The sequence below is a fragment of the Pteropus alecto genome, unplaced genomic scaffold (assembly GCF_000325575.1).
Source record: "Pteropus alecto unplaced genomic scaffold, ASM32557v1 scaffold86, whole genome shotgun sequence".
Taxonomy (NCBI): Eukaryota; Metazoa; Chordata; class Mammalia; order Chiroptera; family Pteropodidae; genus Pteropus; species Pteropus alecto.
The window spans coordinates 7,326,228-7,338,933 of NW_006442109.1; the positions used below are offsets into that span (position 1 = coordinate 7,326,228).

A 12,706-nucleotide genomic window follows, 5' to 3' on the forward strand; every position below is an offset into this window, starting at 1 on the left:
GCCTCTTTATAACCAGTATTTTGAACTCTGCGTCTGTTAAATTACTTGACTCCATTATATCTGGGTCTCTGTTCTGTTCTATCATGTGGTTTCTGCTTCTTTGTCTTCCAATTTTGGCTGCCTTTCTGTGTCTGTTTCTATGTACTAAGCAAAGCTCCTAAGTCTCCCAATCTTATTAGTGTGGATTTGTGAAGTAGGTGTCCAGTGGCACAGTCCTGAGAGGGAGTCAGCTGCAGGCCAAACTTAGCCCAAGCCTCTGCCCCTCCGGGGCCACCTGTTAAGATTCTGCAAACAATCCACAGATGCTGTGCTTATAGTTGCCTCAAAAGGCCATACCAGAAACCAAGGCTACCTCCAGTGTGAGTCTCAGCAAGGAGCACCTGACTCACTGAGGATACACCTGGATGAGGCTTGGGTGGAGCTGCGAGTTGGGGGAGGCAGGTTTTCAGGGAATCCTCTGGGCGAAGCGACCTCTGTAATCCAGTTTGATGATGTCATGGCTATGGAGGCGCTGTGTCTGCACACTGGAAGGGGACAGGGCTCAACAGGAAACAATGGATACTGCCGGCACTTCTGTACAGAGTGAGTCTCGCCTCGGCTTTTGTTCCAACAATGTCTCCCTGTAAGTCCCTGGTGCCCCCTGCGAGCAGCCGAATCAGCACTGGTGCTCAGAGCGAGCAGGTCCAACACTGCGAAAATCCGCTCGCGGTCGCGGCCCCTTTAAGAGGCTTCTGCAGCTGCTGCTGCCGCAGCCTCGGTCTCACTCAGCCACTCGGACCTGGTAGCCCCGCATCCTTGCCCCGTCCTACCTTCTGTCGTTGCAGGGTGCTTTCTTGCACTTCTTCCTAGTTGTATGACTTGTTCCTCTAGATCCCAAGCGATTTTCCCTTGCTGCTGCTTCTTCTTTCCATCACAACTTTGATTTGGTCACCAGAGGGATGAACAGAGCCTCTATCATCTACGTCATTTTTTTTTCTCTCCGCCTATGATTTTTATTACCACAAAAGTGAAAAACAACATGGCTTACCGATATTAAAAACTCATGTATATAAAGCTTAACATATAACCAAACATTGAATTACTTAATAGGTAGACCAGACTCTGGACGAATGTCCTAAGTTTGGAGAACAAATTGCTTGTATTTTCCATCCATGTTATGAAGTGGGCTCACAAAAGATAGATTGTCCTTACTCTACAGAAGTTAGCTGTTGCAAGTAAGAATTAATACCTGAAGGCCATCATTATGTAAGAACTGCCAGCTAAAACAACAACACCTTCAAATTAAAATGAACTTAAATAATTGAGCTGAAATACTACTTCCAACTCAAATAACTGTGCTTCATTAGTGGGGTATACTCAAAGTGGTCACAAAAGGAAACATTATATCTTGTTACTTATCCAGCAGTTTTCCTATAATTTGTTAATTCAAGTTTTAATTTTTGCTGACATCTAAAACAAACGAGTCATTATATTCATATTAATTAAATATTCCAGTGAAAAAAATGTAACTGTAGAGTTAAGGGTTGGAAAAAATAGGGAGAGGCTGGTAAAAGGGTATGAGCTTTCAGTTATAAGACATAGTCCTGGGGAGCTAATGTATAACATAGTGACTTTAGTCGATGATGCACTCAAAAGGTAAATATATGAAGCGATGTGCATTAACTCAATGGTGGGAATCCTTTCACAATGTATATCAAATCATCATGTTGTACACTGTAAGTGTAATTTTGTCAATTATATCTCAATAAACCTGAAAAAAAAAAAAAAAGAAATGTAACTTTATGGCTTTGCAATTCTTTGTGTCTTAGTGTCTTAGTGTCTTCCCATACTGAATATGAGCTTGCTCTATGAGATTGTCTTGGCCTATAGGACATTAGCAAGTCTGACACAGCATAGGCTTAATAAAAGCTTGCATTCTGGAGGTCTGTTAAAACTCTCTCCTGGAAGCAAGCTACCATGGTATAAAAACACTTGAGCTAGACTACTGAAAGATAAGAAGTCATGTAGAGAAAGGACCCTGGAAGATGAGAGGCCATGTTGGATGTTCTCACCCCAGCTGAGCTTTCAGCTGAATACAGCTGTATGAGTGACCTCAGCTCCACCATATGAAGCAGAAGAACTGCCCAGCTGAGTCCAGTAAGCTACTGAATCAGGAGAAATAATAAAATTTGAAGCGGGGAGGCGGGGGGATCTTTTATCCTGAAACAGATAACCAAAACAGCTTCATTAAATTATATTGTCAAAAAGGAATACAAATTGAGTTTCAGTGAAGAATTAAAAACCAAGAAGTTATCCCATGAATAATGTTAAATTTAAATGGAAATAAAATAAACTCATAACTTTAAAATATATCTCTTTTAGGTCTGTTCAGTAACATGACCTAAATAACAATATTGCCCCAGTCCATAAATCTGATATGGATTCCAGGAACTTTGGTCTCTGATCCCATGTTCTACTATGTCTCCTTCAAAGAAAGAGGATGGCTGATCTCATTCAGAGCAGGGAAGATACAAAGCAGTCTCGAGAACAAGATGTCTTTAAAAACGTATGGGATCCTAAGAAAAGAATGTAGAAGGCAGCTCAAAAGAATAGAAAGACAGAACTTTTTTTTCCCCAAAAAACATTAATGGACAAGTTAATGGAACTACTACTCCCCTAAAGGCCACCCTTTGGACATTTACATATTAGATGACATGCTCCTCATTATCTAAAACATTTAATTAAGTGTGTTATGATATTCCATTCTCAGATTTGCAAGACCCTCCACAAGTGCAATAGCCTTGAGCCTTGAAAGAGTGGAAAGTGAACTTGCAGCACCAGAAACAAGTGAATTTTACCTTTTGAATGTACCTGAAATAAAAAGGATCTGCTTCTCTTTTTAATTTATTTGCCAACAGATTTGAACAATTATTGTTGTTTGCTGTCTTACCACTTCCCTTGCCTTCTGTGGTCCATTAGGACAAAGGCCTTCCTAAGGACAAAGATAGATGTTCAAGACTGACATATAACTGTAGAGTTAAGGGTTGGGAAAAATAGGGCCTTCTTTTGACACTAACCTAGAGAAGCAAGTTAAGAGGTTTTGTTATCCGGGCTTAAAAGAATCCTCTATCATTAACTCTACCTTTGCTGAGCTATCCAAAGAGAGGACCAGGAAAAAAACAATTTATTCATGAAAAACCAAAAAAAAATAAAAACCCAAAAAACAAAAACCCAAACTAATATTTCACATTCTTGTGTTTGTAGCTTCAGGTCCATGAATATTTAGTGACTTAAAATTATAAAAGGCAAATTACATAATTTATTTTAATAGTAGTTAATAGTACTTAAATATATAACAATCATGTTAATGATACTTTAGAAGTTATACATTTTTAAAAAGCAAAAAGAATTCTCATTAAAAAGAGAAGCATGGTATAATGCAAATACATTAAAGATGATTTTTTAAATTGGAAAATGTTTAAAACTATGAAGTAATCGGATATAGGGAAATTAATCGAATATACATAAATTTAAGCATATAGAAAGAAGATGTTTATCCAGCACCATCAGGATGTGTGTGTATGTAGAAAAGTGTAGACTGCTATACACAATAGTCTCATTCATATCCAGGTGAATTTAGATTAAGTGGGTAGCTAAACTTGGCTTGGACCCATTAGAAAGATATGGGCAGTTACAAGAAATATTGAGGTTTTCAACAAAAGTAATTACTTAATATCCAAGATGTTTGTTTAAGATAACCTCACAACTTAGTATTCCAGAAAAAAAAGTGTCGAAGTTGCTTCATTATAAAAACCCACTTGCCTTTTCTTTGGCATGAGAGGGCATTTTTTTATGTGACTCTCACCAACAATTGTTAGAATAGTGGCCATATAAAATAAAGAATACACAACTGATTTAAATCAAACACAATGATAAGACTAGTTTCTTTTGGTATACTTATTCCAAAAATAAAGAGACAAAATTAAAATTACTTAGAGTAAAAGAATGAGAGAGATAGAGAAAGTAGCTATGTTAACATTTCCCTATATATCCCTTCATCTACTTCTGTGGATAAGAGATAAATTACATTTTCCAAAATATCTTCTATGATCTATGACCTGTATATATTTTCCTTATGTCTTATATCACCTGTATCTTCAACAGAAAATCATTCCTTTTCTGAGAAGTATCTTTTCATTTCCTACTAGCCTTAAGAAAGCTTAGGGACGAAGGTACAAAGGGAAAGAACAGGCCATGAAATTATGGAGTTAGGCAGGAGAGTGCATTGAGTTTAAGTGAGTATCCAGGGATTGCTATTCAGCAGTCCCATAGAGTATTATGTGACAATATTAATGTCACCTCGACTAAACTCTCCATATATGTCAGTAGACTTACTGATCTACAACTGCCAAATGCAAGAACTAGTATTAATAATAATGACTATCAGGCATCAAGAAAAGATAATATCATCTTCGGTATGTTCTGTTCCTTTATGGCGAAGAACATTTTTACAAAGATTTTTTGTTTAAAATAACTAACAATCATAAGTGCTAGTATTTAAGGGGCTAATTGTAGTTGTCTAGGACACTTTATCCAGAACTTTTGCCACTACTATTCATGATTTAGGTTGTGTTGTATTTTCACTCTCAAAATATAATTTTTAACTAAGGCCTTTTAATGATTCTGAAATATAGCTGTGTATAACTTTAGTAATTTTTTACACCTATTAAATTTTATTTATTTGGTTAATCCAAACCTCCACATTACAAAATGTTACAATGAACTACAGTTAGACTAGATGGACAAGCCTCAAGTCATATCTAGAATATTAGATCAGATACCTGACTTAAATACCTCAAGGTGTCCACATGATGCTAATATAGTAGTCTTAGCACCCATGAGTTTGACCTTATCAGTTTTCAGCTATTGGGGAAAAACAAGTCATAAGTCATAATTTTGCTTAACTGAGGTTTTGAATGCTGTGCTCCTGAGAATGCTCTGTGGGAGTGCACAGGCAGTAAGTGTCCCAGACCATTGCCAGCAATCCATGTTCTCCATGTTTTACCACAGGGATTAAACTTTCTCTGTAAAGGGCCAGACAGTAAATATTTTAGGCTTTGTGGGCCATACCGTCACTGTGGCAACTACTTAACTCTGCTGTTATAATGCAGGAAAGCAGCCATGGACAATATATAAGGGAATGAGTGTGGTTGTATTCCAATAAAACTTTATTTATGAACAATGAAATTGGAATTTCATACTTTTTCCCGTCACGGAAAGTTCACATTTCATATTCACACTTAAAAATGTAAAAACTATTCTTAGCTGGCCAGCCATACAAAAACAGACCACCTTGGCCCACTGGACGCAGTTTGCCCACCCCTACTTTATCACACGTGCAGTGACTCTCCAGCGACTCTCCGGTATAAGGGGTCAGGGTTAACATCAAGGAACGTCTCTGCTGGGATGAGGAGGTCTCACGCACAAGCCCCATGTGCCCAGACTGGCGCATTCCCAGTCAAGTCTGGGATCCACTGTCTGGACCACTGCGTTGCCAGGTCACTCCGAGGAGTGCAGGTTCGGAAGGAAGAGGTCCTCAGTAGGAGAGGGACACACCTCAACATAGGAGGGCAAGACCCTGGACAGTGGGGTTTGGAAGTTGTGTAAGACCAGAACAAAGAAGAGCCAGAATTCAGGTGGGCCCCGAAACCCCGTGGTTCCCTCAGGAATGTCTCCTGACTCGCTGCCGCCTTAGGCAAGTCACTCACTCGGATACGCCGGCAAGGACGAAGGCCATAGAAACAGCGCAAATAGAAGGACTAAGGACTTCATGGGCATCAACCGCAGCACTCCGCCATGCGACGGGAACGTCCTAGGGCCACAAGGCCGGGTACCTCAGGGCGGAAAGAGGGGAGGGCCGGCGTCCAATGGTCTATCTCAGGGCCCTGGGCGCCCTGCAACGGTTGTGCCCAGAGCGCAAGCGCAGCCTGGGTGGGCGTGGGGCCGCGCGCAGGGGGCGGGGCGACCGACCCGCTCTGGTGCGCATGCTCCCTCTGACTTGGAAGCTTTATGCCCGGCGCAGGCCTCGGAACGTCCCGACGCCCCGTCGAATGTGGGGTTCGGCCCATCCATGGAAGATAGGCATGGAGCTAGCCTAGAACACCGTCTCTACGCGGAAAGAACAGTCTGTTGAAAGAGATGGACGAATAACCTGGCCATTACAACAGAGTGAAAAGTGCTGTAATGGAGGAAGTGCTAGGCACTGTGGAGCACTAAGCAAGCCTCACCCCACCCTCATCCAAAAAATGTTAGGAGGAGGTTGCCTAGTTGGAAGAAAGCTTAGAGCTCCCCAAGAACTGAAGATAAGGGTTAGAGGCGGGGCGCAGTTGTGGGAGGTGAGGCAGGGAGAGGTAAGCAGAGGCATTAAAGCCATTTTAAGGACTTCGATTTTGTTTCGCTTTTTCAAGAGATTACATTCTTTTTTTTTTTTTTGAAAGGACAAAACTAGCTTTGGAGAATAGATCCGTGGTTGTCTGAGGTTAAGGATAGGGGAGGGTGTGGCTATAAAGGGAGAGCATGAAGGAATTTTGGGGGGTGATGGATAGTTGTGGCCACAGAATCTAAACATGTCTTAAAATTCATAGAACTGTTCAGCACAAAATTCGTAGAACTGTTCAGTGTTACTTTATGATAACTAAAAAAAATTCGCCGACACACATCGCTGCCTCAGGATGCAAGGGGCTTGGATTTTCTGAGGTATGGGGGAAATATTGCAAGGTATTAAGCTGGGAACCGTGTAATTAGATTTGCATTTCAGAAAGTTCACTCGTTGCAGCATCAAGTATGGGTTGAAGGGAAGCAAGACTAGAAGCAGGGAACCAAATTAGAAGAGGATGTTCCAGTAATCCAGGCATGGATTCATAGGGGCCTGGAGTCTTGGTGGAAGAGGGCATGGGACACGTGGACAGATTTGACAGACATTTCGAGCTAGAATCCATAGACTGGGAAATTGATTGAACATGAGGAATGAGGGAGAAGGAGATGATGCTCATATTTATGGCTTGGGCACCTCTTCTTGTGGTGTGAGATGGGGAATACAGGGGTGCAGGGGTGGAGGAAGATTATTTTCAACATTGTTCTATAGAGATGAGCTGTGACTTAATGGAGTGGTCAGTACAGGAGCAGAGGGAGGTAGGGCCTTCGAAAGAGCTAAGATGGGAACGGGAGTTGGGGAGGCATCAGCATCTGGAAGTGGGGATGTATGAGATTGTCTGAGGGCAGTTTTTAGAGTGAGAAGGTCACTGGGCCTTAGGCAGATCCCTGGGAAACATGGGTAGGCTAGAAAGGGAAGGATGGGCCTGCAAAGGAGACTGAAAGCAGGATGAGGAAAACCAAGAGAGCATAGAAGGCATAGAAGCTTCATGGAAGAGGAGTCCAAAACTGTCAAATACTTCTGAGAAATCAAACAAGAGAAGGACTTCGATTCAGCAACAAGATCCTTGGCACACACAGTTTTAGTGGAGTAGTTTGGGCAGAAACCAGACTACAATGAGTTGAGGAATGAGTAAGATGAGGATATGGTGACAGTGCAGATGACTTTTTGAAGGTTCATGCACGAGTCTTTAATATGCTCTACTAGTGCTTAATCCAAATATAGCAGCCTTCCAGGATCAAACAGTTATAACATTTGGAAAGCAGCCTGGAATATGTAACAAAAACTTTAACATACTTTAAATACTATGAGGCATATATATATATTAAGGTAAGGGGAGGATATTTTCTAAGACATGTTGTAGTGGATCATATTCAAAGTATTAACTGAGGTCCCACCCTCCCTGAACTTCCTTGTCTCTTACCTATCATTCTACCACTGAGATCAATGATAACCCTAATGCACTTGCCTAAGGGAAAGACAGCTAGAATCTTGAACAAAGATATTAAAAGGGGGGCCGAATTTTTTTTTTTTTTTTTTTAATTCATGGTGCAATTAAAAGTCAAAGCAATTTTTTAAGAGCTGCTGCTTAGGTGAAAAGTTTGTTTTTTGTTTCTTTTTTTTTAGTTTGCGTTTTTAGTGGACATGCTTGGCTTTTAATATCAAAAGCCAAGAAACTTGGAGGACAGGAGAACAGAAACTATAGGTTAGGGGAAGATTCAGGATGATATAGGTCTGTTTCTCAATCTAGGGTAAAGTTTCTGGGAGCAGAAAAGGTGGGGGTTGCCATTTGTATACAGAGCCCCCTGACAGTTTTAAGGGTTGCAGAGATAGCTTGTGTCTCCCTTTCCAGGGTAGAATTTAGGGGAAATTTCAAGCCTCTCAGTCATGCTGCACATCCAGCATGGGGCCAGAGCAATTTCATGGCTATGCCTGGCTAAACGGACAGGTCAGATGACAGCTCAGATTGGGGGAGCATTCTATTGTTCCTATGTCCTAAGGGGGCTCAGAAATATTGAGAGAGAGACTTTGAACTCATCCATGCCTGTGGCTTAGAACAGAAGGAGGCAGATCTGGCACACAGTACTCAATAAATATTAGCTTCAGTGCGGCTGGACCTAGTAACTTGATTCTAATAAGCAGAATACAACAAAAGTAATAGGATACCACTTTGGAGATGGGAACGCAGAAGAACTGTGACTTCCATCTTGGGCACCCTCACTCACTCTCTTACTGATTCACTATGAGAGAAGCCAGCTGCCATGTTTTGACCTTCCATGTGGTGGGACCCACATGCTGAGAAACTGATGTCTCCAGCCAAAAGCCAGCAAGGACCTGAGGCCTGACAACAACCATCTGAGTGAACCTGGAATAGAATCCTCCCCAGGCAAGCCTGAAGATGACCACAGCCCAGCTGACATCTTTATTGCATCTTTAAGGAGACCCTGAGCTAGAGGTACCCAGGTAAGCCATGCTTAGGTTCCTGACCAAAAACTGTAAGATAACAAATGTTTGTTGTTTTAAGCCACTTAATTTGAAGGTAATTTGTTACACAGCAAAAGATAACTAATAAATAGTGTTATACAGAGCCAATGATTGTTGTACAGGTAAGGCAGCTGGAGCACCTGTTGCTGACAATGCTGCCATTGGTACTACCACCACCATGACACTGCAGGATCTCTAAGACCTGAAGACACCTTCTTTTGTTGCCCCTACCACAGCCAGAGTCCAGGATCACTTGTTCTGTGACCGCCAAAGTACCTACTGCTACTGCCATCTCTAGAACCACACAGGAATCCAAGGACCCACTCTTGTCCACTGCTACTGCTGTCTGGAAGTACAGTCAGAAATAGAAGAGGAGGGAAAAAACCTCACACAAAATATATGCCTTCTCTCACCTTCTGTCTTTCATTGTCAAAACCTAACTGGAAGCTACCTGGCAATAGAGTCTGAGAAATGTGTCTGATAGACTTTTAGTCCCCTATGATAACCAAAAAGACTATGGAAAGGTAGAAATGTAGCTGAGTGTGAACAGACAAATAAATAACACATATGTATTCTTCCACTTAATTATGGAGTGCTAGTAGGCAGTAGCATTTTATAGCTAAGAGAATAAGAAAACATTCAGTTTACCTTGGCAGCTGGGGTCACCTGGTGATTTATGTTCAGTATTTCAGTCTCTACTGGAGTCCCAGAAGCACGCCAAGATCACTTTCTGAACAGGAAAATAATTGCCAAGGAGGGCAAGGCTTTTCTCTAAAATCCTAGGCATCTGGCCTGTATTTCTCTTATTGGGGTTGCTACAGCTCTACCACAGATTCCTCAAACACTGCTGAACTTACTGAATGATAAGAAGCAACTGCTTTTGCTACAATGTGATTTACCTGGAAAGGTTTCAGTTATTCAAATATACTAAAATCTGGCACCCTTTGGGGCCCCGGGTAAATACATTTGAATGGTATACCTCCAAATGGAATACATTGTCTCTAAAATCCAAAAATAAGTATTGCACACTTTCTGTGTGGCTGGTAGTGAAAGGATGCTACTTCTCCTTCTCACTGGAGGGAATATCCCAACATTTTTCAGATTACTGGACCTCTAGAAACTTTACCAAAATTTTCCTCAAGATTTAATTCCCACTTGGCTTGCATGTGTCTTATCAAAATAAATAGGGTACCCACAACTTCTTGTTCTTTGGGTCCTGTCAACAAGATGTCATCAACCTGGTAAACCACTATGATATCCTGTGGGCTAGTGAAATGATCATGATCTCTGACAGTGGCACAGACAGCAGCACAGACCCTTAGAGTTATATAACACTAAGGCAAGATGGTGTTCAGCAGTTGCTTCCAGGTGAAAGCAAATTGCTTCTGGTATGTTTTATCTATTAAATATATGAGGAGAAGGGAGTATTTGCCCAAGCAATAGCTCTGTGACAGGGCCTGTGTTGATACGTTCCTCAAAAGAGACCACACTTGGAAAAGCACTGGCATTTAGATGCATTACCTGATTGAGTTTATAATCCTTAGTCATTCTTCAAGATCATTCATTTTTATCCCTAACCAAGCTGGCAGGCTAAATGCATCTTTCAAATCTTTGATGGTGACACTTACTATAGTCCTTCACCAAGGGATCAGTATAACTTCTGTTTTACTCTTTTGATTTGGGGAAGGAAAGATAAAGCTCTGTGGGTTTCCACTTAGTCTTTTCTATCATAATCGCTCTTGTTCTGAAGGTCAGGAAACCAATGTGAAGATTCTGCCAGTGTCTGAGTATATCTCTTTTAACTGTACACTCAAGAATTGGGAAAATAACCACAGGAAGGGTTTAGGGTCCCACTGAACTTACTATAAAGTGGACTCAGGTTACAATTCCTTTGATCATCTCACCTCTCTATGAGCCCACTCTAACCAGTGAACTACAGTGACATTCTGAGTTAGTATAAATCATAGCCAGCGTTCAGCAATCTCAGAGGACTGGAATTTTCTTTTTGTCCATGCAGATTTTCTATAGGTGACCACTGATTCCTTTAAGTAAGGCTAGGAGTAAGAGTCACAATTCTGTTGTTACAGAATCACTCAAGAGTTTCTATCTTTCCCTTTATCTAGGATTTACTCTGGATTTGTAAGTGGTCTCAGGTCTGGGAATTGGTGAAGGACTGTGAGAGGTTGAAATAAGATGTCTGTTCGTTAGGCCCAGAGTTGGGGTCCCTTTTGTTCGTTTGCTTGCTCGTATAAGTCAGCTGAGATCTTAGTGGCTCTCATCTTATGAACCATCAAAATGGACATGGTGAAACAGCCAAGATATATCCTTACCGTGGAATTCTAGTTAACAAGAATGTTTTAACTCTATGTACTCTATGATCTGTGTACTCGCATAGAAAAATCTCCAAAATATGGTATTAAGTTAAAAAAAAAAAGAGTGCAAAAACTCACATATCTATTTATGTGAAATCACAGCACAGTTATATATTTACATGAATACACCAGAAATCATTCTGGAAGGAAATAGCAAGCTGATAGCAGAGCTTGCTTCTAAGAAGATAAATGAGACTGGAGGGAGAATGGGAGATTTTGAAGGGAGAATTTTACTTTTTACTCTAAATATTTTCCTTATCCCTTGAACTTTTTCAAACAAGATTATACTGTATATTATGCATTGTTTGTTTAATCAAAAATAAAAACAATAACTTTTTACAAAATCTGGAAGTTTGGAAAGGGGGCAGTAATAGAAATAACATGTACCTTATGTCTCATGCTTTCTCCTACTGAAATATTTTTCAAGTGGCTAATTCACTACCAAAAATATATATATTTAGCCTTCATCTCTGTTTCACCTCTGGCTCTGTAGATTGTGTGATACCTAATCACACAGCAACATTTAACATCTCATGACTTTTTTCTTAGGGATGTATTTTATGTCCCCTTTATAGTAGTTCTTATGCTACTTTATTTCACATAGCATCTCGCTGATATAAAGGCTTAACTAAGTAACTAAGATCTCATAATCTTACAACTTAGAGGAAGAGAGTCCTTCCCTCTCCAGACCTCCCAGGCCTATCAAAATCCTGTTGTGTTTCAAATCCCAAATACCACATCTGCTAGGAATCTAACCCTCCCTTATCCCTCCAATTAGAATGTATTGTATCTTCCCTATCCCATATTTCCATAATGCTATGTTATAGCCATCATTTCACTGAATTACTGTATTTTATGTTTTTATAAGTCAATCTTCTCTAGACCAGGTCTTTGAGGTCCAGGAACCAGATCTAAGCTATCTCTGCACTGCACCCTCCCCGGCACAGCCAAAGTCTTGCATTCACCATTCACCAGGTGCTCAATAAATGCATGTTTTAGTTCAATTGAAATTAAAGGTTGGGAATTTTATATAGGCTTTACAGAATCCTAAAAGGAGCTAAGAATAGTAAGACAGCTACAGAGGCAACTTCCAGCACAATTTTCAATTTCAGGAAGGAACACCTCAGCTCTAAGTGTCCGTGACGCCATTATTTAAGCCCAGGTGAAACGAATGGCACATTGTCTCTTCATCTGTTCTTTCCTCTATATGCCTCTGCAAGTAATTCTAGACAATAAGTTCCTAGTAGTGGAATTGCTGTGTCAAATGGAATGCATCAGTTTCCATACATATCAATAGTATAGTGACTTACTAATACTGGGTGTCATCATCTTTGAAGACAAGCCATGTTAAATATGGTATCTCGTTGTTTTTGTCTGTTTCACTTTTTTTTCAGTGAGGCAAAGGGTTCTACCCACTCTCTCTTTCTGTCCCCACCTC

The 12,706-nt window shown here is 40.6% G+C and overlaps 1 protein-coding gene across 1 annotated transcript in view; it reads right to left on the reverse strand.

Moving 5' to 3' along the window:
* The window catches only part of NOX5 (NADPH oxidase 5), a 91,535-nt gene extending 85,570 nt beyond the window's left edge, over nt 1–5,965 (reverse strand). Inside the window, exon 1 of the mRNA XM_006920216.1 lies at nt 5,748–5,965. Coding sequence (XP_006920278.1) covers nt 5,748–5,776 — 29 coding nt within the window. The 5' untranslated portion in view covers nt 5,777–5,965. The remainder of the gene's footprint in view (nt 1–5,747) is intronic.
* Nucleotides 5,966–12,706: the final 6,741 nt, after the last annotated feature.